This window comes from Clinocottus analis, unplaced genomic scaffold (assembly GCF_023055335.1).
Source record: "Clinocottus analis isolate CAN_PGR_092001 unplaced genomic scaffold, fCliAna1.0.p SCAF_23, whole genome shotgun sequence".
Classification (NCBI taxonomy): Eukaryota; Metazoa; Chordata; class Actinopteri; order Perciformes; family Cottidae; genus Clinocottus; species Clinocottus analis.
The window spans coordinates 6,673,331-6,697,385 of record NW_027175965.1 but is presented as its reverse complement, the minus strand read 5'-3'; the positions used below and the strand labels follow the sequence as shown (position 1 = coordinate 6,697,385).

The window sequence follows — 24,055 nt, the reverse complement described above, 5'->3', positions numbered from 1 at the left end:
GGAGAAGGTCCCGCTGCTTCGTCTCGGCCCCGAGGCCGTGATGAAGATGAAGGAGTCCGCACAGAAATAAACAACTCAGTGGACTCACAGGAAAAGCTCAAGAATATCGGTCAATCCATACGCGATTGCATTATCGATGACCTTAAACATTCTCGGCAACGCCTCAGGCCGTCAATGACATTTATACACAGTTTGTTCTTGTTAAGTGAGACATTTGGACAGCAGTATTCACTCCTACATTTATATAATCACAGTGTTATTTTGTCGTGTATGAGGATGGATGTGTATGTCTACACCTCCACCATATTGATCGCTCAACTCTCCCAACAACCATAAGATGGATTCAATGATGTCATTTTCAGGGGTGTGGACACGCCCCCCTCACTTTTCAAATTCCTATTTTTGGCCCCCACTCTCGTTGCTCTTCTTAACATGGACGTCAACTAAATTGCTGCCGTCCACTGCCGATGTAATTAAACCCAGCCTGTAACTCTTCCATTATCATAAACATGGTCAACACATCTAAAACTTTTTTAACATTTCTTCTAATATTCAATAAATTAGACCCTGAATGAGTTTTTTTTTATGAGAGCTTTCTCCTTGACAAGAGACGGGCAACATTACATAACTAATTAAAGGATTTCACCAACAACCAGCCTGGAAGTCATCTATTATATCTTTTATGATACCTTCATCTCTTACAGGACACCAAGTGAAAAAATTATATTTTCATCCATTTCACAGACCCGTCGTCTGTGCTAAAAGGTGAAAAGTTGCTTGAGTTATGATGTCGAAGATTTCAATTTGCTTAAGAGATGAAAGGAAGATAAGAAGAAACCGAGGAGCTGAGGATGGTGTTTAGAAATTACATCATTATTGCAATTTCAACCTGAACTCGAGGTAATATTATCCGTGTGTGTGAGCCGAGCCTGACAGGCCGGGAAGGATGAGCTCTCTATGGATCTGCTGCTCGTTTCGTTATCAATCACACACACACACATAGATTATACACACCGGCACAGCACCGAGTCTTCTCTAAATCATGCTCACAATGAAGGGCCCCCGAAGGCTGTTTTTGACTTTGAACTGTAAAGTGTATAAATCATGAGATCACACAGCAAACATCATCTCTAAAGATGAAGCTTCAATCTGTGAGGCTGTACTCAAACATTTACATTGTCTGAAAGGCAAACATTACAAAAAAATAATTCCATAATAATAGAAGAATTATTTGACTTTAACTATCTAGGGCAAGCATCGATGCTAATATAATCACGCGTACTAAAACAGCTACGACGCAGCCGTGATTGTGCCTCTTCTTTCTGAAGCACCAATAAACTCTCATCTTCTCAATGGCTTTATATTCCTCCCGGCCACTCTGCTACAGCTTCTCCATGAGTAAACACTTCAGTTGGAGCTGCATCCTCCCCTCTCATCCTCCCTTGCTCTCTCCAGCGGTCCTCTCATCCTCAGAGCCCTTTGTCTTTCAACACGTCGGCCCTCCCTTCCTCTCCATCGTCACCACGTCCTCTCCATTCTGCTCCCATTTTCCTCCGTCTGTGTCACTGCTTCCATCCGTCAGTCCTCCCCGCAGTCCTGCAGTCACCAGTTTAAATGCAATCTTCGGGGGGAAAACATTTGGGCTAAAAATATTTGTGGGGTTCAATAGATTGTAATCATTATCACAAGACGTGGCTTACTGGAACAGCATGTAGCATTTTAATTAGCATCAGTAGAGTAAAACTGTTTCTGTCAAAGTGCAATACTGGTTCAGACTGGGTCCTTCAGTTTTCTATTATCTCGACTTGTGTCGGTGTCATGGGTGTTTTGATTTGGACTGGTCTGGACCTGCTTATAAAAAATAACAACCACTGGTCCTGACCAAGTCAGTTGGTCTTGTGTTTGTTTTCGGACTTTCCTTCCCAGCATTGGTGGCTGCTTATGCGACTGGAGAGGCTACAAGTCAGCTATCAATTCCCCATGAAAATGCAGAATGATTTAACATCACGTTCAGTGTCATTAGAAGAGCAGGCTTGTGTCCGACAGTGGAGACAAGTTGTGACAGCAACGTTTTCAAAACTAACTTTAAAAAGTCATCAACTGGTTACTATGGAAAGAAACTCTGGAACCTGACGTCATATTGTTCGGTGCTAAACCTTATTCCCAGTTTGACTCTATTCTCCATGGGAAACAACCATGGCTAACAAATCTCCTTTGTATATATATTCATATTTAATAATATTTGTATTTTAGTATGCTGCTAGAACCTGGTCAGGATGTGTTAACCCAAAATCTTCTAAGAGAATAATTGTGAATGTAGCAACGTTTCATACGTCAACTGACTCTGCGTACAGGCTGCAAAAAAAAAAAAAAAAGAAAAGAAGATTGTGTGCAGGGATCTCTCGTCTCATCCAGTTCTGCAAAAAACAAAATCACCAGCAAAATGTGGAGCAAGATGGAGGCACGCAGGGAGCAAGAACTGCAGAAATATGACTGAAACATGAATACAGTAGTTGCCAAATGTAACAATGTACAGTCACTTTTAAACAAATAACTTTAAAAAGGACTATATCAATACGAAGAAGTAGTCAAATAATGCTAACATCTGAGCGTGAGGCAAATATTTCTAATCATTCTGTGTGATGTTATCAGCTGTCGCAGTGGTATTTTAATGTTATAGTAAAGTGTAGGAGGCTGGTGGGTGTTGATGAAGTAATGGAGGGATGAGACGCATGAGAGGCAGTTGCCGAGTGGGATCGACCACTCAGCGTCTCTTCAACCGGCCGCCCACTCACCCGCCCACGGCTGCATTGTTCACTCCGCCACTCATCGTTGAAACATTTCACTCTAAAAATGGAGGCATCATTTAACATATCCACAAATGCAATGTTGTGAGCTTTTATACAGGGTTGTGTACGTGCAAATATTTGCATTTCTAGCGGAAACAAAGGCCAAAGCAACAACAAAAACTGTGTTGCTGCTTTTTAATTGAACATGAAATCACGCCCCTTCCCAGCCATTGTGTCATCAATTCATCATCTATTGATCCTTCCAGTAGATCACACCTTCAATATAACTGTTCTCTCTGTATTGGGCTCCCTCTTTCCATTACCTTTTTCTGATTAGTCACACAATCTGTCATATTACGTCAATCCTAACCTTCACCTTCATACTTCCATCAATTCCACTGATTAACATCCTACCATCGCCCATTCTGCAGCCGGCTTTTACTCCTCTCCTTTGCTTCGCTCTCTTTTTAGACAGTCCATAGTGAAAACTAAATATTGCATTTGATCTATGATTTAAACAACTAATCTCAAATCACAAAATGGAGGGTTCAAAAACAGATGTCACGATGAGCAGACTCGACCACGCGTTGTCTTCACGTGTTACTTTTCAAGCAGACAGCCGGACATTCTCTGGTGCCATCAGCTCATTGACTGTGAGAAAAGGAAAAACTAAATCATATTGCTTTACAATAGTGATACAAATATCTTTTGGGATGGTCAGATGAAGCAAGGAATTTGAAGCCGTCACTTATAACTTTTCATTTGTCACTTTTAATAGACAAAATGAGTAATAACTGGCAGATTCTCAAAAACAACAAAATGTATAATTTGCAGCCCTAATTGATTCAATGTAATCTTTAGCTCTCACACACATTTTAGTGAAACCGCTGTGCATTTTTTCACCTGCACTGGTGTGACCCACATATACCTCAGACACAAACTCTGGTTCAGTTTTCTGAAGAGAGAAACTTGAAGGGGATGATGAACTAATGAGACAGCTGCACATTTTCCCGTCTGCATATTTCAGTATTATTTCTGATCATCAACAGATTTTTTTTTTAAAAGTGTATTAGCCACAACTGGTTTGAAGTTATTTACACATTTCCTAGTAAACTACAGATTTTGCTTACATTTCCCAACGTGCTCACACACCACAGCAGTACTTATCTTGGTCATAGCTGCTGCTGGGTTTATGAAAATAAAAATACACCACAATTATTTTTCAGAATTATATACAGTCATAGATGACCACAAAGAAAAGCCTAAGCTTTGGCAATGTAATACAAGTTAAATAAAACTCTGCAAAAATGTTGGAGGCAATAGTGGACTCTGAGAAAGCTATTTTTGAAACCATAACCCATAACATTATGTGATCCTGTGCCAATGGCATGAAGAAAGGCAGTGCAGTCAGCGCACTGGGGCACTTGCCTGACACTTTTACTGAAGTAACATTTTGAATGCAAGGTTTTTATTTTCTTCACTGTGCTATTACTATTTTTACTTAAGTAAAATATCTGACTACATTTTCAGGCACTGTCCTCTGGTAAACAATTGAATCATAAACACATTATTTAAAAAAAAAAAATGGCAGTAGTGTTGGGGGAGGGAGACAAGGTGAAAAAGGAAAACCTGAATAATACAATATTATCATATGTGTATTATCATTATCCTGATATACATTTTATATTGTTTTGATTTTACGGTTATGGCGAAACCCTGAACTTAAAGGGTGCAGTTGCAAAGCAGATCCAAAAAGAAAATATGGTATTTGGTGCCATGTATGTATGTTCGTCTCTCGTCTCTTCTCACAGTTGCAAGCTTGTCATACAAATCCCCTTCAAACTTTTTTTTACTCATATTACCTAGCTAGCTTTACTCATATTAACTGGCTAGTTTCACTCATATTAACAAGCTAGTTTTATTCATATTACCAACCTAGTTTTACTCATATTAACTAGCTAGTTTTACTCATTACCAAGCTAGCTTTACTCATATTAACTGGCTAGTTTTACTCATATTAACAAGCTAGCTTTACTCATATTAGCTCGCTAGCTTTACTCATATTAGCTCGCTAGCTTTACTCATATTAACTAACTAGTTTTACTCATTAACAAGCTAGCTTTACTCATATTAGCTCGCTAGCTTTACTCATATTACCTAGCTAGTTGCAACAGTAATACAAAAAAGAAAGATTGAGGTGCTGAGTGGGTAACGAACAACATTCGGTACTGATGACCTACTTCAGTTGAAAATAACTGTCTTGTTGTTGCGGCCGTGACAAAGAGTCACAAGGAAAGATGCAGCAAAGTGAGACGAGTAATTAGTGCAGAAATAGCCCATGTAGCCCTGTAGCTGAGTCTGGCTATAGTCGCGGGGTTGTGAACCCGTGCGCGACACAAAGGAAATATTTTTCAAAGAATATCTAAATTGTTGAAGAATCGATAAATATAAAAATGTCCCTCGCTTTTAATTAGACCAAGGGCACTGTAGTCTCGTTGAGATAAAGTCCCTTTGTGTGAGTTTTTTCTGCAAATTTCACACTAATACACACATGAATGCACAAGTACACACACACACACACACACACCCATATATACTAGTTGTGGACTTGTGGATGTGAAATACAGGAACAATGAGGCAGCTTCTGGAGTAGCCATAGGGCTGTTTCACACTTGTCCCAGAAACAAATGTGACGGCCCCATTATTGAATATTTCCTTGCAACGAGGGAGCAATAACGCCCATGAGAACCAGCAAAGGAACCATTACAATCCTCATTATCAACTTCTTCATCTTCTCTCTTTGTGTTAAACATGAGGAGTTTTAAAAAAAAACTAACTAAAGCATATGCGTGGGGGTACTTCTCGCTTCCTTAGCTACCAACAGTGCACTTGGCCTTATAAAGCTCTGAAGGATTTAAAAATGTGTACACGGACACAGACACAGACACACACACACACACACACACACACACACACACACACACAAAAAAAGGAAAGCACAGGCCAAGACGTGAAACATAATATGACATACTCACATATTCTCATTCAACCTTGACAGCAAGAGCTAAGAGGTAACAGGGTGTGTGTGCGTGTGTGTGTGTGTGTGTGTGTGTGTGTGTGTGTGTGTTAAGAGATTACAGCCATATCACACTTGCATGGCCTGTATTGATTTACATTTAGTGATTCAGAAGGTGACAGATGGACAAATGACGACAGAGAGGGAGAAAAATAAAAGAGGGGAGTAAGAGAGGGAGACACAGAGAGGGAGAGGTAGTGACAAGCTGCTGTCCATGGAAGCAATTAGATGGACTCGGCTGCTGGAAGACAAGAAAATGGATACGAAAAAAATGAAAAAGAGTGATGTTGAGTTGAGAAATGGTTCCGTTAGCTTGTGTTGAGTCGTCCAGTACGAGCTGTTGCCCATGATTCACGTAAAAAGGGACAACTATATGATTCCTAAATCCTCGCTGCAGCAGATGTTCATCATCTCAGACATACTTGCAAACCGCTGGTGTGTGCAATTGCATTATGTTGTATCACTTCTTATTTTTGTGAAGCTATGTGTGTATGTATGTAGAAGCAGTAAGGTTGAACAACATCTCTGCAATGTAAAGTGATTTTAAGGAAATTTATAGATGAGATAAATAGAAAATACTTAATGAAAATACCTAATGTATGTGGAATTTGTTTGCAACTAAGCTGTATTTGATACCCAATCCTGTGATATACAACCCTGTGATGCTGCATATAATAACTTAAAGTGTTTTCCAAACTTCCCGAAAGCAGCGAGCCAGTCATTTCTCAGACTTCCACATAAGTGCAGCCTTCCAGACAACACAAACAACTAACAGCAAAATTAATCAACTCTCTATTCAGCGGCGCCATTACCAGAGAAACACACAAACCAACAGCAACCCGAAGACATTTATCTTTGTAAGGACGGATGAAAAAAAACGTTTTCAAATTCAGCGAGAGAATAAAGAAGAGCGAAATGAGGAGTCAGAATGGAGAAAGTACAGATGAAGGATGGTGCTATACTTGTGTGAGACTGCAGAACAACTGAACCTGTACTCATCGCTCAGCTTGTGCATTTCATCCACCACACAGTCTCACACACACACACACACACACACACACACACACAAACACACACACACACACACACACACACTAATACAAAGGGACAGGCCAATGAGCTTTATGCAAGCATGTGTTGTCTTCATTACTGGACAGTGCCGGCGACAAACACAAAGGCCTCCATTGAAAGGCTGGGATTCCCACGATAAGCCCCGCCTTTGTATTCTCAGATCTCCGGTTCCGCAGCACTGTCAAATTAGCACACATACCTCTGGACCTCATGTGGAAGCGGCCGGGTCTCTGGGGTCGGCTCGCTGACCGGTTGGATGGTTGGATGTAAATGTGAGCGTCTGTGTGCCTGTCGAGCTGCCTGTCTGCTTTTCTGTCAAGAGTTGCATCCCAGCAGGAGACACCTGACACCAAAACCAGCCTCAAACTTTCACTATATTCATTATCAAAAGAGTTTGAGTTGAATTCAAACGTTAATTGTGTTTCTTATCTGCATTATTGTATTGGTTTTTGATCTCTGACATTTGCACTTGAGAGAAGACACATTCTGAAGCTAAACTTATTTTCTACCAGTCTGTGATCTCAAAGAGTTGTGCATATAAATAATATGTTGGTATAAATATGAAGACACAGACCACTGCCTTAAGTCATTAAAATGGTTGGCAGTAGAAACGGATCATGTGTAGAATCTGATCCAAAGGAATAAATCATTTAAAACACATTAATCTCTAAATTTGTATATGATTATTTTAGTTTGGCCTGCGCCAATACTGTATCAATACCAAACAAGGGCAGGCTGATGTAATGACAAACACATAGGATAACATATTAAAAGCCTCAGGTGAGTTGAAACATTTGGGATGTGAAGACCAAAATTAAAATCATCGCATCGATAGAGCGGGAGTCTGAATGCGCCAAATTTGCAGCCAACGCGTAATCTGCTCCGATAATGAGATTTTAAACAGCGCTGGCATATCCCACCACATAATAATGCGAGTATGGAGACAGATAATGATGAACGCTTCACTTTTTGAACGTGGGCTACGAGCCAGCTAACAAGCTGCTGGGGAAGTGCCTCCAATTTGCAAATGGTGAAGCGAGAATTTAAGGAAGGAAAGAAGCAAAGGGAAAAGGGATCGAGACGCGGATGTGTGAAGGAGGAATATTGCAAAAGGACGGTCAGAGGATTAGATACTTTTTGAAAGAAAATCTTAGCAAAAAAAAAGGGTTTTGGTTAAAAAAAACACACACATCAGAAGCTTTGTATGAACTGAGGTAATAATACTTATATGTGTGTGGTGTGTGTGTGTGTGTGTGTGTGTGTGTGTGTGTTCAGAGGGTGGGTGTTCAAGGAAAAATCATCATTAGCCGAGGAGCTGAAGCAACAGCCCGAAGCAAAGCCGTAAATGGAGAGAGGGAGTTTCATACATACACCCTGACAGACGCGCACACACACACACATAGCGGGGACGCACTTAAACACACACCGGCATTACACACCGACAGACACAGACACATAAACACTCCCCATCAGTATGGCCTAATAAGTCCAACGGTGGAGGCTGGCTCCGTGGGCTGATGTGGTCATGAGGTGCAGATGCATGCCAAAGCTTTTCAGAGCAGTACTTTTCAATTAGAGCAGAGGTCGGAGACGAGTACAGAGAGGCTCCGCAAACTAACACAAACAGCGAGTGTTATGGGACAGGAGGAGGACAATTAAGCGCAAAAGCAAAATGTGTACTGTGAGATAATTACCACGGGGTCAATTACTAATGCGTCCCCCAGAACGAATCATCTTTAGTGTAGTTAACATCTGTATCTCAGGAGAAACCAATTACATACGCCTCAAGGAAAATGACTTCGCAACTGAACCACGCAAACTGTGGCAGACCAGGGGGGAGGAGCAGAGCGCAGGGGGGGCGGATCCTCAGGCCGGGGGAGGTAATTAAGGGGAGGTACTTTCCAGCGCAGGTGCTGCAATCAGTCGGCAGCTGGCACTGGACGCACCTGCAGCACATCAGCTGATTAGCGAACACTGCGACTGGGTCTATTGCCGAACACTTTACGAAGCACACTGCAACACAGTGAGCTGCGATACAGTGCACTAACGTCTGTAGTGCACTCTGTCGCTGATAAGCGCTGTATCAAATGAAACACTTACGTTAGCCAATTGGTGGAAGTGACGGACGCAAATCTGCTCGCGATACCGGCAAAACTAAAACAAAATGGACGCACTTCTTGCCCTCTTTTCGTCCCTTGTTTACCCCTTTTTCGCCACCCACATGTGGAAACTGCGACACCTCCACAATCGCGGCAGGAGCATATAAATAAGTAAATGAAAAGCTGGCGAAAAGGCTCCTCCTCTTCCGCAACGTAGCCAAGATGGCGCCCGTTTCGGGCGAGTAGTGTCCATCGTTTTACACTGCATTTTTTGGACCGTTTGCAGTGCGCCATCCGAGTACTTTCAGCACACTGATTTTTGCTATACAGCCAGAATATGATGGATTATATCTGATTAAACTGAAGCTACAAAGAATAACAATATTTTTCCATTAACTCGTGTCTGTTACAGGTTGGTCTATGTGAAGTACTTCCTGTATTTTATAGGTCTTATAATTATAAACGCTCGAGTGAAAATGAAACCGCCGTAAAAGCAGCAGCAGTCTTATTACAGACGTGTCGCTAAAAGGAATCCCAAAGCACACACAAACTTTACCTTTTCAAAACAAACGCAGACACGCACACTCCCGAGTGACAACCTGAGCATTGTTGCGCATGCTTGACTGTGTTTTTGTGTCTGCATATGTGATACACGCCGCTCAGGGACTATGTGTGCATTTCACACCCATTATAAAAACCTCTCTGCACATAATTAAACCAAATTCTCTTCCCTGAGGAGTTATGCCCTTTTTGATCCATAACTTATCAACAAGAGAGCCTGACCCACACGACAGCTCTCTCATATTGGCTCATTTTCACTTCATCATTTCTTTACCCGTGTCGTGATCAAATCAGTTTATGTTGCAGAATAATTTATTAAAATGACTGTGCAATCTAGAAGATTATTGAACTAATATAATAAAAACAATACTTCCATGTTGGGCCACATATTATTTAATAACGCTTTTATCTTATAAACTTTAAGACGGTACAAAATAATAATATATTGATGGCACTAAAACCTTCTGTGTGAGAAACAAAGTTCAGAGAGGGAACTTTCACTTCTTTCACATAATTAATATTTAACTGTGTGTTTATTACAGAACCGCAGGGCTGATACCAGCAGCGGAGTAATGTATAAAAACAATTTAAAAATGGAAGCCAATTTGACTGATGCAGTAGTTCTGCCTCACAATGACAAAACATGGCTTGTTTTAAGTACTTTGATATGAATTATGCAACAAAATTCAATGTTTCTCGACCAACAAGAGAATCCGCTGAACAAATTTACTTTTTATGCTTCGAGAGTTCCCCCGTTTGAGTTTCATGAACAATTATTAACTATGCAGCATGATTTGCAGGAAAATAATTCCATCCTCATAAAAGATTGAACACGTTTTATAATTCAACCTCACGGGGAAATGTGACTGAACTCCTGTTGATGGTCTTCCTGGTTTAAGTTGAACAAATTAAAGCCAGTTAAGTCCTGAAAAATAGATGAACAGATTACCTTCGACGGGCTAAAAGCTAATTCCTCGCTAATTCTCTGCAGAATATGAGCTCAGATTGATTATGTTCCCTCGGTTATTCTATATCTCCCTGAATCTCATCTCCTGCTAATGCAGGAAGCCAAAGAAGCGCCTCGTGCACCAGCTAGCTCCTGTTCTTCATCGGTCGTACTGCGTCGCAACCCTTTAGGCTGGAAGTCGGCCCAAAGCCAACGGTTTCAATCAAAAGCTCTCTCTCACCACGTGCTGAATTTAAGGATATTGTATTTGAGTTTCCTAGTTCATGTAAATAGGATTTCTTTCTTTTATGAAACATATTTAACGTTTTCTGTCCATATTCTAAATCTGTAAAATGTCAGTGCTTTCTTTTTTTTTCTCACCTAAAAATAAATAAGCACATTTTGTCGCAAGATGCCACAAAGTAATGCCGGCCTTTACGTAAAGAAAATACTACAAGAAAGAAGAAAGAGAAGGAAAATAAATAAAACAATTCATAAGTTGTTTGCATTCAAACATTACGAAACATAGGATCTGTTTTTGTTGAATACTAAAAGTAGAAATATTCCATCCCTGTTTCTGTTAATACGATGTATCAAGTAGTAGATTGTTTATTTAATTCCCATAATGACTCAGTGGACTTTGTATTCAAGAGAGAAGAGTGTTTATGTGTGTGTGAGAGCTGAAGAAGCAATAAATTGCATTTCAAGAGTTGTTTAATCTTCATCAGCAATTTATTCTACAAACAAGAAATTCAGACTCTTTCCTGATTTCTAAGCCTCTTCAGTGTCATGTCGTGCTTCCCGGGCTTCATTTTCTGTTTCACAGACGCAACAATAACAACAATAACAACAGCCATCCCATAGCAATCAAACCAGGAGCTCCACCAAAACTCAAAATTATGAAAATGATGTTAAGTGCAACTCAGAAATACCTCGGTGGTTGGAAGCAGACAGGGAGAAATACAAGAAGCCTTTGAGAAATGAAAATAACGAGAACCAAAAAGAGAAGGAACGTCCTCTTACTAATAACACTTTCGGAAAAAATAACAGAAAACATCAAAGAATATTTTCATTATCATCTCACAATTTCCCCGTAATGATACTGTTGTTTGACAAAATGTAAATGTACTTCCCTCACTCATGTGGAAATAGTCAACACAACACACGTCTGTATGAGACTGTGGCTCTCCATAAACAATGCTGCCATCTTTTCCCTTTCATGAAGAAGACAACTGTGTGCTGAAGGTTTGGGCTTCAAGAGCTTCGTATATTCTGAAAGTGTCAGCACATTTCAGCTCATTCGCTTAAACCTTTTCACAGACTGCGTCACTTCAAACCGCTGTTGCGCGGCAGCAAAGACAGAAACAATCTCGGTATTTTCCAAAGCTGTGAGACTTGGAGAGGCAGGAAGAGTGAAAGAGTGAAAAGAGACAGAAGAGACGGAGGGAGAGAGGAAGGAGAGAGGAGTGAGTCAGACCGTAAACACTTGGTTTGGGTGACGTTATCCAGCTGCCATGAAAACCGATCCAATAGCAAGCAAGTTCAATCTGACTTCAGTCACACACAACCGACACTTCTCACACACTTATTTACATTTGTTATGACACCCACACACACACTCACAGGGGTAAATCACAGAGGTTGAGGTTAGCTAGAGGTCTGTATGCGTTTGGGGTAAGCGAAGAGGCGACAAGTCACAGGCTAACCGGATCAAGAACGGATTCGTAGTCCACAAAGTGAAAACCTGGAGGCTTTGATATCAATCACACACACACACACACACACAACCACACACACACACAGTGTGCACCCTGCCAGCTAAAGCAGCATCCCACTTTCAAACAATCACTTTTGTAGCCTTTTCATTCGGGCTGAACGTGTTAATGATCAGTGTCACTAAAAGTTTCACTGCTCTCCGTCTCCATCGACGAAACAGAAAACATTAAGACGCAGCCTAACAGCTCCAGCTGATTGAAAAGTTTAAAACAAGGTTTCAATGGTGTCATGATTAACCGTGAAGGTCGTTAAATGCATGCTGCAAGTATAAGTGCGCCATTGAAATGAAGTTTTACTGAAAATGCTCTCCACTGTGGATACATCTGGCCTTGGGTTGGAGGAGATTTCTTTTTATATATAAATATAAATGAGTCTTTTCATCATGTCTGCATGTTGAAGTGCCTTTGAGCAAGGCACTGACCTCAAGTGCCGACCGCCGGGCAGGGGAGCGCCTTGCGTGGCGGCTTTGCCACCGATGATGTACTAATGTGTTTGAGAGTGGGCGGAAAAGTGCTTTTGTCTGGTAACGTAGAAAAATCATTTGAATGCAGTCCATTTACTACTGATGATGCGCAGTATGATGTATGTTTGTGTACTGATTTAGTTATTAATAACTTAGCTGCAACAAAAAAAGAGCAGTCCAACATTTTTGAGAAAAACATGTTTATTCGTTGAGTTAGCATGAAGCTAATGGAAAATAACGTAGGTAGGGGTGGGGGGAAAAAAATCCATAAAGCATATTATCGCGATATTTTGCGTGGTGATATTGTATTGATACACGGAAGCCATGTATCGATCTTTTATTTAATCAATTTTAAACGTTTTGGTGACAATTTTGTTGAAAAAGTTTTCGATTGGAGACTATTTGCGGTTGAAAAAATGTAATAAATCGCATTATATCGTATCGGGACTTAAGTAGCGTGAGGATATTGTGTTGTGAGACCTCTGGTGATTCCCACCCCTACTATTAGGCGGGTTACCTTTGGACCGGGTTAAACTCGTTGGTTTCCTGTTTCAGGATATTACAATAAGCTCAGATAACTGGCTAACGGCTACAGCTACATACTTAATGTCATGTCAGGTATTTCTTCTCCAACTCTTAGCAAAAGTTGAACTATCTAACCATCTATTTTTTCAAACATTTCCAGGAGTTATCAGACCAGATGTCCATGTCTGCCAGGCCGACTGTATCTACTCCACCCCACTCCTTCGCAGAGGATGATGATAATACACTTTTAAAAGACATGATAAGATTTTACCCGATTCAAATTGTTCTGGTGCTTTAGCTTGAACAGCAAGCGTATGTAATATGATCTAAAAACACAATTCTGTATTTCTGCCTCTCTCTGTGTTTTTCAGTCTCTCCCTGTTGCCCCTCTCCCCCTCTGAGAGAGAGAGAGATGAAGGGAATGAAGCGAGGGAGAATCAAGAGAAGGGGAACGTGGTGCCCTCACAATGGGTTTGGAGGAATTGTACATTTCCTCCAACAACTTCTGAATCCCATCCCACTCCACCCACCTCGGCACATCACAGCCCCAACACCCGACGCCAACACAGCCGGCTAATTAGTAGAGCACAGTGGCTGCTGGACCGACCAGGGCCTGTGTTTCATCACGCTCTCATTTGTTCCTAAATCCTATTAACCTTTTGGATTTCTGGTGCTTTGATATCTCAGCTGTTTACAGCTCCCTCTGCTTTCTAACAGCATTATGTTTCAGGTACTTGGCTGACTGGAAGGACTAAATATAGGCACTATGTACGAGGTAAGAGATTTCCCTGGAAAGGGAGACACTCTAAGGGCAGGGAGTGGTGTGTGTGTGTGTGTGTGTGTGTGTGTGTGCGTGTGTGCAAACATGTACATGTATGACTTATAAGAACGCAATGCACTCAGAATGTGAGTAGGATGTGTGAGTCTGTGCAAAAATGTACGTGTGTTACATTAGATGTCACAAGTTATGCACCCGTCACTTGTACAAAGCCTGTAAAAACACATTTCACTTTTGGGATTTTAACTCAAGAAGTAAGCTGCCAATCAAATGCTTTGACAAACATCAGCACTTTATTGAACAAAAAAATGAACTGAAACCATGTCTGACTCATAACGCTCGTCCACTAACGCTCAAGTCACTCTAACTGCTAACCAGCCAGCCTGATTTTAACAACGCACACTACACTTCAACTCCCCCGATCCTTTTTACAGAAGAAATATAAAACTATAGAATTGTGTTAACTGCAATACTGTATCCTGCTTTCTCGTGTCAATAGTACACATACGATATATTCAGTTACCAGTTTAATAGGTACACCTGTTTAAAACTAAAACAGATCAAACAAGAAATCCTCTTTTTAATGTTCAGTTTTTTTTACATTTTGGACGCATTCTTTGTAAACTACATCTTTCAAAATGATCCTAGAATTGAATCAAGCATTTCAAGCAGGACTATTGTATAAGACTATCGACACCTATTAAACTGTGAATTTTATCATTCAAATAAAAGGTGGAATTTGATTTATTTGAGTGATTCAGACACACATTAGCATTAATAAATAACTGACAGTCCATCATACACACCATACAATCACCATCTCTGTGCTAAAAACAAACAACAGTCGCTGCAGTGTTTCAAATGTATATTTAGCAGAACTGTAGTGACCGGGTGATGAGACAGATCTTCATCACTGGAGACACAGGCTTAAGTGTGACCCCTCCACTATTTCTACAGTATCTAAAAGAAGTGTTTCAGTCGTGCCATCACTACCGCACCACTGTCCATACAACTATAAATACATTTTTGTGATGAAAGACATGACATCGCTGTATGCTCAGGGTTTGGTTTACAGGATCATTTGAGCTGAAGATCGGTGTGTATGTGCTCTTGTATGTCTATCTTTGTGAGGACCTGTCAGAGTTTAAGCCTGAGGACATTTTCTATTCTGCAAATGGCTTGATTAGATGAAGAATCATGGTTAATCATTTAGTTTGGATGGGTAAAGGTTATGGTGAGGAAAGTGCATCCATGAGGGTCCTCACAAACACAGGGCTACAAGCGTGCGTGTGTGTGTGTGTCTGTTAGGTGTGAGTTTTACCTGTGCCTTTGTTCCGGTCCACAAAGCAGTATTTCAGTTCATATTCTTTCAGAATTTCATGCACCTCCTGTAAAAAGAGATAAAGAGAGAAACACAGGCGCTGAGCTGAGAGCCAGAATAACACATGATCAAATCTGGACCACAATTTTATAGGAAACATTTCTAGATTTGTCAAGAATAATGACAAATGCCTTCAATGTCTTCAAATGAGTATTTAAAAATATACTTTTTATTTTTGGTATTTGTATGAGACTATTGCTTGCAGTTAAATTCAAGTGAACAAATAATCAGTTTTTTTCAGAGACACACAAAATTAATCACTTTTACTGAAAATGTACAATTGAAAATGGTCAGCAGACACAAATCTGTAGTAACTACCCAGAAGTCAGTCACAGTATCTCATGACGCCACTATTTTAAACTAACCAGCTGCTTTCAATAACTATAACTATCACAACGCCAACTCGAGTTCTTATCAAAATGGATTTTTTTTGCTCATCGCAGCGTCAAAACCTTGTTTTTCTCCACCTTCTTCACAGCAACTCTTTGATCAGAGACTTCTCCAATTGCAGTAATTATGTTCTTTGATTTGTTTTTTTTAAAGGCTATTTTCAAAAAGATAAAAAGCTTTCTGCCTTAATGTCAGGCTCGTAATCACAGCCCACAACACTGCACTTCAATCCACGCGAGGGACAAACATACAGCTGCAAATCAAAGTAATGCATTTGGAATTTATCCTGCAAAGTAGAGCGTCGTGCCAGAGATCCTCACATCTTTTCTGAGCGACTCCGCGGCTAACTCTGCCGGCCTCGGGTCCTTCTTGATGGCTTTCACTGTCGCAGAGTCTCGACTGCACACACGAGTAACAGCGGCAACCGGCCACAGCTTGGCGGAAAAAAATGTTGTGTTTTCGATGTGCTCCTGTGATACGAGTAACCTCGCGGAGCCAGTCACTGTGAAAACCTGTCCGACAGTTTCCAGATCAAACAGGAGCACAGCGGAGGCGTAGGAACTGAGCAGTGAGCAACAAAACACAACAAAGAATAAACAAGATCTGCGGGCCACCGTCTAAAAGTCTGAAAAGGTCACTTCGGCATAAAGCAATTACTGTTAAGTGCCACCAGAGACGAGCTGTGATGGCCGGTCCACAGCAGAGTGATGCACATCAGGGAGGACTCTCAGGGGGTTTCATCCACCAGACACTCTGGATTAACCATGATCATGTCTGGATGACATCTCCCCCTCCATTTGTTGTCCTTTCCACTTACCAGCCAATTCTCAAATTGTCAAATACAGTAATTAAATGTGAATTGCATGCACGGTCCCAAATAATAATGCGGCGCAACGTATGGTAACTAAAACTTAAACGGCCAGACAGATTATTCATCAGACAATATAATAATAATAAATTACTCATTTGCGATTTGCTATAATTACTCATTTGCATGTCATCTTGGTCCCAGATGCAATTCTTGATTAATAATATGGTTGTGTCCAGTACTACTACTCACACTAACCGTATCCATTCAACTATTTCGACACTAAAGTTCATAAATGGGCCTGAATGTGAACAAAAGGAAGATGAAAGTGAAACTAATCTTTCAAGAACTGATTATTATTTGGGAGGATGCGGCTACAGATGGATGTGAGCTACAGTTGCCCGAACCCCGTGCATTTATATAGTAACAGTTCGCGTTGGCCATGTTTTTGTTGTCTCGCTTTCTATTCAAAGAAGAAAACAAAGAAATGAACTCACGGTGACACAACGGTCACATTTCACACGGGAGGGAAAGCAGGTTTGACATTTCCGGGGAAGGTCGAGTTTACAGAGAACATTTTCCAATCCCATTTATCACAGGACAACACCTTCTGGAGTGTACATGTATTCTCTTTTTCTCCTTTCTCTCCAACATAATCTAGCCCACTCATGAACACAGTGAGCGGGAAGGTGCCATACGAGTGAAGGCCACGCGAGGCGACCCCACGCTGGGGGTTCACGCTCACTCGGCCCTTAAAATCCGAGCAGAGCCGCCTGTGGTCGCTGAAAGAGGGACACAATGCAGGTTTCTGGGGGCGGGGGGGGGGGGGGGGGGGGGGGTGAGGCTCAGCTATAGGAAGTAGAACTCTGACATAAAAGGTACCAGATGAAAGGAAACCCTGATTTTCCACTGAAATAAGTGAGGAAGATAAGCAACAAAACATGAATTTGTATTAGAAATCCAGTAGAAGCGGTCGATATTAAAATGGTAGTCTTTGCAGGACTAAACAGGATGCAGACGCCGACGTGGCAGAGTACTTTGTGTCAGTCAGACGAGGTTGGAATATGCCCCTTGGTGTTGGTTCCCTCTTCGGTGGCGTGGCGTCACTCGTCCCTGTGCTGTTCTGTACTTACATCCTGCTGAGAGTTGCTTTCTCACAGCACCGGCACATTTACAAGACACTTCAAGACTATTTTTAGGTGTCCAAACATTGCTGCCTCTCTTCTCCGCCAAACTATTTACCAGTTGAGCACACCATGCCGCACGATTTTTTATTTTTTTAATTTTTTTTTATGATATTCCAGTTTGTCTCACCCTATTTCCTTTTTACAGTCCATGTTTAACGTTCTTTTCACTTTCATTACCCCCCTCACGCTGTTCTACAATGTTTTACTTTAATTTCATTGAGGTTCCAAAGACGCCATTTCAACAGCTTTCTAATTAACGGCAGCGTAATAGCAAAGCGGCGCTCTCACCAGCGGTTCAGGGAACAGACAGCGGGACCAAATACTCATACTCTGGGGAACTGAACCCACAAAACTGCAAATCATGATTTTATATTTTGACACAGATCGAGCTACACTTCGATGAATCGTACCGCTACAGTTGCATTGAACCAGTGGTTCTCAAACTGACCCCCTAGTGGGGCGCAGAGGTATTACAGGTGGGGCGCAGAAGTATTACAGGTGGGGCGCAGGGGGAGATGCCGATTCTTAATTTTTATTTTTTTAAAGAATCCTTTCTTAATCCCACAGTGGGGGAATTATTCTCTGCATGTTACCCATCATCCTTAGTAATGAAGGAGCTTTGTGCTGCTGTGAAGCTCTGGGGCTTCAGTGTCTTGCTCAAGGACACTTCAACATGAAACTATGGGGAGAAAACAGGGATCCAACCGGCTTCCTTGGTAATATTTTTGCCAAATATGAGTTATTTTTTGCACATATATAACTTTATTTGCATTGTTTTAACAAAGTGATTGCACATGTTATTAGTTGTTGTCAGATGGAGCGATCTGGTTTACTTGAAAGGGATTTACATTTTCTTTAATCTGTTAATCAAAAAAGCACAGATGGAGTTTCAAAAAGTTGGACCATTTTATTCCAGTTTTATTGGGGCGGTGGGGCCCGAACATTTTGCTTCCTCCAAAGTGGGGTGCGACAGAAAAAGTTTGAGAACCAATGCATTAAACCTTGTCAGATTTTTCACATCATTACATATTAAAAAAGACACTTGTCTTGCCCCGTTGCAATCTTTCTGACCGACAGTGATTAAATAGAAAACCTGGACAGTATGAGAGTAAACGTAGTGGGACATGCTGTTTCCTGTTCGAGCCTGATCTTCCTCAAGCTGTTCTATAATATATAACGCGCGTCATTCTGCTCCATAATGGCCTCTACTGGCCTCTCGGCGTGTTTTAATGCTTTAAGAAGCTGACATTTACAGCAAGTCCAGTCAGTACCCAGCATCAGCCTGAGGCCCAGGGCCACTGTCTGCATGCATACGCACACTTGGAGCTTTAATACTGAGGCGAACCTCCCGGAGACACTAGACCTGATCAGGAATGTGATAGCAGGCTGCCTCACAGCTGGCGAGAGCAAGTGGAGCTCATGGGCATGGTAGTAAAAGTTCATGAAGGAACATGAAATCAGCTTCACAGGTGTTCACTAGAAAAGCATCCATTGCAAAGTCTGACCTGCTGATTTCAATTTTTGCCGATTTAGGATTTTCTTTCTTTCTGAGAACTATGATTGACAGCGTGGTTCCGGCCTAACTTCTCTTTTAAACACACAACAATTGAATGATTAAGAAATAAACAATTGGAACCTCATTCAAGTTTGGTTGATGCAACAAAAATATTTCCTTTAGTAGTTTTAATTTTTCAAATTTGAACACATCATGATAGTGTCATGGTTTGAGTTTTGTTTCCAGTTTTATTTTGTAGTCTTGTGTCCTGCACTTCCTGGTGATTGTCTGGGATCGTCTGTCTACCTGGTTCCTGATTGTGGACTCCCTGCACCTGTGCTGCCCTCATTGTTTCCACCTGTTGCTCGTTACCTTCCTCTTGTAATTTAAACCTCATTTGTCTCCTGTCTCCTTGTCGGTTCGCCGGCGTACCCTGTGTGCTCCGGCGTTTCCTGTCTCTGGTCCTGTTCCTGGTTTTGTCTTCTGTTAGAATCTGGTCGGTTTTTCAGTACCCTTTTAATTTTTTGGGACTTAAATATTATTTGAACTGTTTACGGCATTTGGGTCCTACTTCCTCCATCCCTTTACAGAGTGTTATAATGTACCTGTTGCCCAATTCTACGTTTTACTGAGTAGAGCTCGAAGGCACCGTAACGCAAGTGGACGTCACCTCGTTAGCGTTCGCTGTGCGCAGGTCTGTGTGGATGAACTAGAATAAAACGAGTGTCTGATTACATTTAAAAATGTTTTTGAGGTTGTGTCTCGACGAAGAATACACATCAAACCACGTGGCGCCTGCCTGCTACTTCCAGGCCCCTTTGACTCGATCAAATGTCAACTATGTGTCCTAACTGCAGGTCTTAAAGGAAACGCCCCCTTCCTGCTTATTATTACTACTTGTAAATTACATTATGACTGGCAAAAATGACAAAACTTTGTCACAGATAAATGGCCTGACTGTATTTCTTTACCCTATGGAGAATGATTTCTCCGTGCTTTATTGATAGTTTTGTTACTATGATATTGTTTTTGTTTCTTTATTGATATGTGTTTCTTTGTTCTTTCTCCTCATTTCTATGCTTGAACAGTAAGAAAATAAGTATCCTGTTTGCCACATACATAGAATCTGAAAAATTGAAATATATGTATGTGAGATTTTGAAGACTCATAAAATATAAATAAAAATAAAAAAAAGGAAATTACATTATGTCTGATCATGATCTTGGCTTACCTTTTGTTCTCTGCTCTTTACACTTACTTCCTGCTTTGGCTTACTATATAACATGCTTCATTTTCATTTGCTCTATAGAGTATCCTCTACCTCAGCACCCCTCTACCTGGACTCCATCATTCATTCATTAAATCTCAACCCTTCTTGTTATCGCTCTAAATTGCTGTGCACTTCTAATCACCTGCAGCCTCGTGGCGCTCGTGTCGGGTGGAACCGACAGCTGCAGCACTTCATCTTGAGGGCTTCCATTTGAACTTCGCATCGGACAAAAAGCTCCTGCCAAACTAATAAACGTCATATCAGTGTAATCCAGCTTCCTGTTGGGAGAACAATGAACGACATAGCCGCTCAAACATCCGAGCGTGCAAATTGCAGACGCCACACAACCATTTTTTCCCCCGTCCTGTTTAATGTAAATTGGGCACGAATTGTGCCTGCAGCGTCAAAATAGTGCCAATAAGACCAATTACATTGGGTGCGTTTGATCTCGTGATGATCGGCAGCATCAAGACCTGCAGCTTCACAAGGATACCGAGTTGCACTATCAAAGATACACCACTTATATTTCTCAGCAGTGACATAAGTCAATTCTCCTGGAAAGCCGCAATGTTCTTTTTGTACATTAAAGCATGTACACACGTTCAAGTAGAAAACCCCAAAATACAAGTATGAACCTGAGTGTGGAAGTGCAGATTGCTATCATTTCAAAGCACTGGTGGAGCTCATCCTTGTGCTTGTAGCAACTGTCCTTCCAGCCACAGCTCTGCTGTCAATTCCCTATAAATAAAGAGCAAAGTGACTGCAAATAGCCTTTTGACTCTTCTGTCTGACAGCTCGTTTGCCAATTTAGATATTTCTAATTCCTCTGCTGCCTTTGTAAGTCGCTCTGGAGCGACTCGTATTCGGTGCAATGGAAAGTGTACAAGGTGAGAAAACCAACGGGCCAAGAGGAGAGAGAGAGGGGGAGGAAAAATGTTCATCCATTACACAAACACACATGCTCCTTGTGTGTGTGTGTGCGTGTTTGAGAGAGAGAGAGAGACGGAGAGGGTAGAGGGATTAGCGGACAAACACACACTGCATGGCCTCCTTACCGGCAGTAACTGTGTCCTTGACCTACTGATAGAGTGATATGTGCTACAGAGCGAGAACAAGAGGATGAAGCTCGGGTCTGCCAGCAAGCAGAAGGCCACACACACCATGACAATAGTTCCATTGTTATGGTTCACATTCGTAGAGAAGTTGACATTTTAGTAGTATTTTAAGTAGTACTGTACTTTTATAAGCAGTGGAAGCTGCTGTAGTCCGTGAAGTAAACACATAGTGTAGGAATGTGCTGCCTATTCATCGGAAAATAGACCATATTTGGTCTGAGGCAAGCTTTGAGTGAGAGTTTTTGTGTGTGTGTGTGTGTGTGTGTGTGTCACAGGTGGCTCAAAGCATGCACTGCACAAACTGCTGACCTATCAAATGCCTGCCAGGAGAGCTTCTTAGAAAGCACACTTACATATTGATACCAAATGAACAAGCTCACTTTATATATATATCATTTTGTTATATTCCTCTCCTCTCCTGTTGCATTATATATCTTCATCTTCCCCTCCCAAGGCTCTCCTTCTCTTTCCTTGACCTCCTCCTGTCCTTGTCCCTCCTCTCAAATGCTTTTCTCCATTTTTAATTGTATTTTCTTGCGTTCTCCTGTGTTTGCTTTTTTCTTCCTTTCTTCAAACTCGCATCTCATTGAAGGACGACCCTGCTCACCCGTGTGAGGAGTGGTCTATGTACCTTCTACATTCGGTTGCTCGAGTTTGTCCGTACATTTTTTGCTTTTGCCATAGAGAAGCTGGTTAGTTTGACATCAGAAGGGACGGAGCCGGTGGGCCGGGGGAAGCAGGTGGCTTGCCCTGAGACAGGACTAATTCTGCTGTCACCATGTGTGAGCCCGCCTCCCTCCCTCCCTCCCCCCATCCACACCCACCCGTCTCTGCTTGGCTCCGTCCCTGGAGCCACGGGCCTCACATTGGGGGGTTATTTTCTCCCCCGAGAAGGCTGTCACTCCTCACATCTCAACCGAGTCCTGCAGACATCAGGTCAAAACTCAAATTTAAGAAGATTCTTTATATGCGTTTGCTTGCAGTAACCAACATGTGGGCTGTGCCACATATTACAAAATTCAAATGTATGCAAGTGCGACAGCGATAGGGCTGTCGTCAACCAAGAATACTCTGTCTCCTCTTCAACAGATTGACTGGTTGGAGGGAGAAAAGAAAGTCTGCATGTTGCATCATGATATTGACCAACCGACCGAGCAGAAGGTGTCAACCTCCAGATGACGGGAAATATTTGAGCTTTATTTTTCTTCGCTATAGACTTTTGTGTGAGTGTTGAGATGCGTTAAATCTGATCAAAAAAATTAACCTAAAATGACGCATCAAGGTGTTGCACACTCCTGCAAACGTTATTTCATTTCCAGCATGTTACGGCACTTTAGCTTTGCATTAATGTCAGAAAAGTACACTTAACTGCAACTGTGTGACTGCAGGTGTGTGTGTGTGTGTGTGTGTGTGTGTGTGTGTGTGTGTGGAGACATAAAAGCTAAATGGCTTCTTGTTGTAATTTATCGGCATGGAAAAGGTGAATTAATGTCTTTTGCAATTGAAATGACACACTTTTGTTTCATTCCTGACTTAAAACAATCTAAGGAAGCTTCACATCACTGGACTTTCACTATCCAGGGAAGTAAGTATTGCTTTAAAACGGTATTGCATCAACACAGATTCAATGCATAATGTAAACATGATCTTTTTAATAGCTTTCTTTAGAATATCTGAAAGGTAGTGAAACAATAGTGCTCTGCCCAAAACACATTGAAGAGATATATGACGTGAGGTAACACGCTGTTACTAAAGTGAGTACTGAAACCAGCTCATGATTCAACATATCCAATTCATTTTAATGGTCTTACACATACAATCTCATTACAGTGACGTGTGATTAGTTTGTCTTTTCACATAACCAACATCTTGTTCATTGACTAACATCAAAATGCTGCGAGATTAACACAACACTTCAATAACTGCAACCTTGTATGAAGTACAGTTCCTTTTCATTTGACAGCAGATATCAAACTTTAATGTCATCGGCATCTCACAAACTGGAAACGTACTTTCTGTAGACCGATACCAACTGAAGCTGTCTTCCAACCCAAAAGAGGCATTTTGCATTTCCGACAAGTGGACTTTATTGATAAAGGTATTAGTGAGTCAAAGTTATCTTTTTATATTCCATAAAGGCCTAAAATCGTGACATTTGTGTCTCTGTTTTCACCTCGGACAGAATGACAGTTCATATTGTTCCCCGTGGGTAGACTAAAACTCTCAGATTGATTTATGAAAATAAACCCTTGACACGGGCGAGGATGGATGGGTTCATGCTGATAACTCTGACTCTGCCACACCGTCACCTCACAGAGAAATTGA

The 24,055-nt window shown here is 41.4% G+C and overlaps 1 protein-coding gene across 1 annotated transcript in view; it reads right to left on the bottom strand.

Annotated features, from left to right (window-relative positions):
• raver2 (ribonucleoprotein, PTB-binding 2) overlaps positions 1-24,055 on the bottom strand; it is a 65,166-nt gene that overhangs the window by 29,170 nt on the left and 11,941 nt on the right. The window contains exon 3 of the mRNA XM_068589711.1: positions 15,406-15,472. Within this exon, the coding sequence (XP_068445812.1) occupies positions 15,406-15,472 (67 nt within the window). The remainder of the gene's footprint in view (positions 1-15,405; positions 15,473-24,055) is intronic.